General features: G+C 48.5%; 2 protein-coding genes across 2 annotated transcripts in view; both read left to right on the top strand.

Moving 5' to 3' along the window:
- The window catches only part of sostdc1a (sclerostin domain containing 1a), a 441,057-nt gene that overhangs the window by 95,202 nt on the left and 342,156 nt on the right, over positions 1-3,699 (top strand). The window lies entirely within an intron of this gene.
- The window catches only part of LOC112136679 (collagen alpha-6(VI) chain), a gene marked incomplete in the record, with an annotated part of 33,504 nt that overhangs the window by 15,348 nt on the left and 14,457 nt on the right, over positions 1-3,699 (top strand). Inside the window, 4 exon segments of the mRNA XM_024258552.2 lie at positions 131-273; positions 352-444; positions 527-580; positions 2,137-2,208. Of these exon segments, the coding sequence (XP_024114320.2) occupies positions 131-273; positions 352-444; positions 527-580; positions 2,137-2,208 (362 nt within the window).

Below are 3,699 nucleotides of genomic sequence, written 5' to 3'. Positions count from 1 at the left end.
CCTCTCTCTCTCTCCTCTCTCTCCTCTCTCTCTCCTCTCTCTCTCTCTCTCTCTCTCTCACCTTCTATTAGGGTTGGGTGGAACACCCTTCACAGTTGTGGTCTGTTTCTCTGCTCCCTCTGGCCTGCAGGCGTCAGCGTCCTGCTCACCGTAGCCCTGCGGGGCGCCGACCCTGCTCAGCTGCAGATGGTGGAGTTTGGTCGAGGGTTGCAGTACCGCGTCCCCCTCAGCATCTCCTTGCCCGGCGTCAGCAGCAGCATCCTCCAGCAGATAGTGAGCTGAGCGTCTGCTGCACACATTCAGGTGTGAATGCATCAGGCCACGCCGGTGACCTTTGTGTTTCATCCGCAGAGCGGCGCGGCTCATCGGCTCTGCTGCGGCGTCATGTGCAAGTGTTGGGGACCTGAAGGGATCCGTGGTCCTTCTGGCGCTCCCGGGATGAAGGTTCCTGCAAAGATCTGAGCTGCAACTGTCTCCTGGTGAGCAGAGAGAGCGGTTGACTTTCAGCTGACTGGTTTCCTCGCAGGGCTCTTCTGGAAGGAGCGGCTGGCCGGGCTTTCCTGGAGAGGAGGGAGTATCTGTAAGTTCATCCTTCTCCAATGGGTTCAAACATGGGACTGAAGGACAGTCATGATCCGAACTGCTTTTCCTCCTTGACTGTTTCTGTTTCTCTAAACCCAAACCTTTCTGGACTCCTAAAGGAGCAGATCAGACCTTTGAATTAACTGGAATCCTTTTGTCGCACAGCACCACCAACCAAAGAGTCTGTTAGAGCTTCAGTGTGAGCGGAGAACAAAGAGAGGAGGTGCAGTGAGTCTGCAGAAGCAGGAACCATGAAGAGGTTTGGAAATGTCTGCTGGATCAAGGGGAGGGAGAGAAGAGCTGCAGGAGCATCTTCTGGGATGACAGAGGATTACCAAGACCATCATTACCATCTACTTTCCTTCTTCCTGATCTCTCTGTTCAATGCTTTCTCATTCCCAACTTGCCTGTCAGGATCCAAAATGCAGGAGACCAGGCAAGGTGGGAGAACAATCAAACATTTAATGAAAACTTGACACATGACAAAAACCACGGGAGCAGAACAGAACAGATAACCTGACAGGTAAAAACTGAAACCCAGACCCTTGAATAGGCTGAGGGCAATTAACTGAAATGAAAACATCTGTGAATCACAATTAACCTGAAACTGGTGTGACTGACAGGGAAACTCATGACCAAAAGACAAACCAAACCGGGCAGTAGAACTGTTACAGTACCCCTCCCCAAAGACACAGATCCCAGATGCCCAAAAACCTAGTAAGAGGGGGCATGGAAGAACAAATCAAGAAAAGTCCAGAAAACATTTACGGTTCCTGCAGCCATACGGATGTGGGGGGCATAAGGACCCCTCCTCAGGAACAGGCCTGAAGAGGAATAGTCCCAGCGACTCTCCACAGGAACAGGAATGACCCCAACGATCCCCCTCAGGAACAAATTCTGGGGACATGGTATAACGCAACTTTAAAATGACTGCAGGAAATTCTGTCAGATGTGACATGGCGTGGACATGGCGTGCAGAAGTTCTTCTGCTGGGTCCAAGGTGGTCAGGTCATTGTGTCAGTGATGGTTGAGGACCCAAACGCTGGAGAACAGATACTTGCACTAAACTGAAACATGACAAAACCATGGGAGAAGGAACCGGTGACGCAGCAGAACAGATGACAACATTCGAGGGTCACTTGGCCACAGACGCTAGTCAGGGGTCCCCAACCCTTGGGACCCCTGATTAGTGTCTGTGGGGTGGACCAGACTGGTACCTGTATCCTACCTCGGTACCAGTTCTGCATCCTGAGGGTTTGGGACCTGTAATGTAATAGCAACAGCCAGAAAATCAAAAAACAAGGAGTTGGGGACAACCAAGTAGGGGTCTGGACCGTACGTCCAGATATGACGAGATGGGAGAGAGAATGTTTAGTTCTGTCCGGTCAGAACTTAACGTGAACACAACACAGCGCCGCCTCCTCATGGCCCGCTTTCGGCTGCTTGTTCTAGGCGGTTTGGTCCTTCAGTCTTTGGGTGAAGTTCTTCTGGGCTTCCTGCTGAAGTCTTTGTGTTTAATCTTTGGGGGAACTCTACTGATTCTGATTTTTGCAGGGGGAGCGGGGCCCTCCAGGTCAGAGTGGCCCTACTGGCCCCCAGGGCTGCCCTGGATCCAGAGGACAGAAGGTACAGCGCTGTTTCCCTTTAACAGTGGGGGTGTGGCCTCTTTGGAGGATTACTGACCTCCACCCCCCCGCAAGTCCTCTGCAGAAATCCATCATAAACTCAGAGCGTCTGGGGGTTCAGATTCAGAAAACTTTATTGGTCCCAGACGGCAATTCATTTGTAGAACTTCAGAGCAGCTTCACACAAACAACACAATCACATGAATGTGTCAGACCATCATAGATTAAAATGAGAGCTCCTGAGCTCCACAACAACAACACACAACAATGTCACATCAGCAATGACCTCGAAAAACACTCATCCAAATTCAACAACGTCATTGCTGAGGGCTCAAAAGACTGTGAAAAACGATTGGTTCTTCGTGTCGGAGCATAAAGTCGAAGCCCTGAAGGCATCAGAACAGAGTCAGGAGTCAGAGGATGCTGGGGCGTCCCAGGATGCTCTTGGGTTTCTTCAGCACCTGTACCTTCCACAGAGAGGGAAGGTCCCTCAGTCTTAGACCAATTATTTTAGAGCAGGTCTTGACAATGCCCTGCAGTTTGTTTTTGTCTTTCAAAGACAGACCATAAAACCAGAAAATAAATGAAAATGTTAAAATACTCTCAATAAAAGAACAATAAAAATTGTTAAGAATGGTTTGGTTCACATTAAAAGAGGAGGCATTTCAGTGAAGGAGATTAGCATTCTGCTGCATGGGAACCATCGTGTTTCTCGTTTGAAGTTCTAGGGGACTCTGGGGGCGGGTCAAAAACAGAAAGTTTAAACATGGACAAATCCTGAGAAAACATCTGTGAGGAATCAGCCGCTGTGGCTTGGTGAGAATTTAGCAAAAAATCACTGACAGACTTTTTTTGACAGAGCGTTTTGTTCTCTGAATCTGATGGGTGTGGGTGTTCTGTTCACACTCATGGAGGGCGGAGCTTAACATCGATTGATGGTTCGTCTTTAGTGGAGCCTTTGTTCCTTTTGTTGTGGTGCAGAAAGAGATCAGTCTGAAGACAGCTCTGAGTTTATTGATCCTCCCAACCTCAATGATGGATGATCAATGGATGGATGATGGATGGATGGATAGATGATGGATGATAGATGGATGATGGATGGATGGAGGATGGATGATGGATGATGGATGGATGGAGGATGGATGATGGATGATGGATTGATGGATGGATGGATGATGGATGATGGATGATGGATGGATGGATGGATGGATGATGGATGGATGATGGATGATGGATTGATGGATGGATGGATGGATGGATGGACGGATGATGGATGATGGATGGATGGATGATGGATGATGGATGATGATGGATGGATGGATGGATGATGGATGATGGAGGGAAAATCAGAAGACCACATCCTCAGAAAATGATGGAGCTCATGATAAAATGATCTCCAGTGATAGATGATCAGACTGAAATGTTGATGATACCAAACTTCAGGTTTCATCATTGTTGCTGAAGATGATTTTCTTCATCATACACTTCTACC

The sequence above is a fragment of the Oryzias melastigma genome, linkage group LG16 (assembly GCF_002922805.2).
Source record: "Oryzias melastigma strain HK-1 linkage group LG16, ASM292280v2, whole genome shotgun sequence".
NCBI lineage: Eukaryota > Metazoa > Chordata > Actinopteri > Beloniformes > Adrianichthyidae > Oryzias > Oryzias melastigma.
This window is presented reverse-complemented; position numbering and strand designations above follow the sequence as displayed.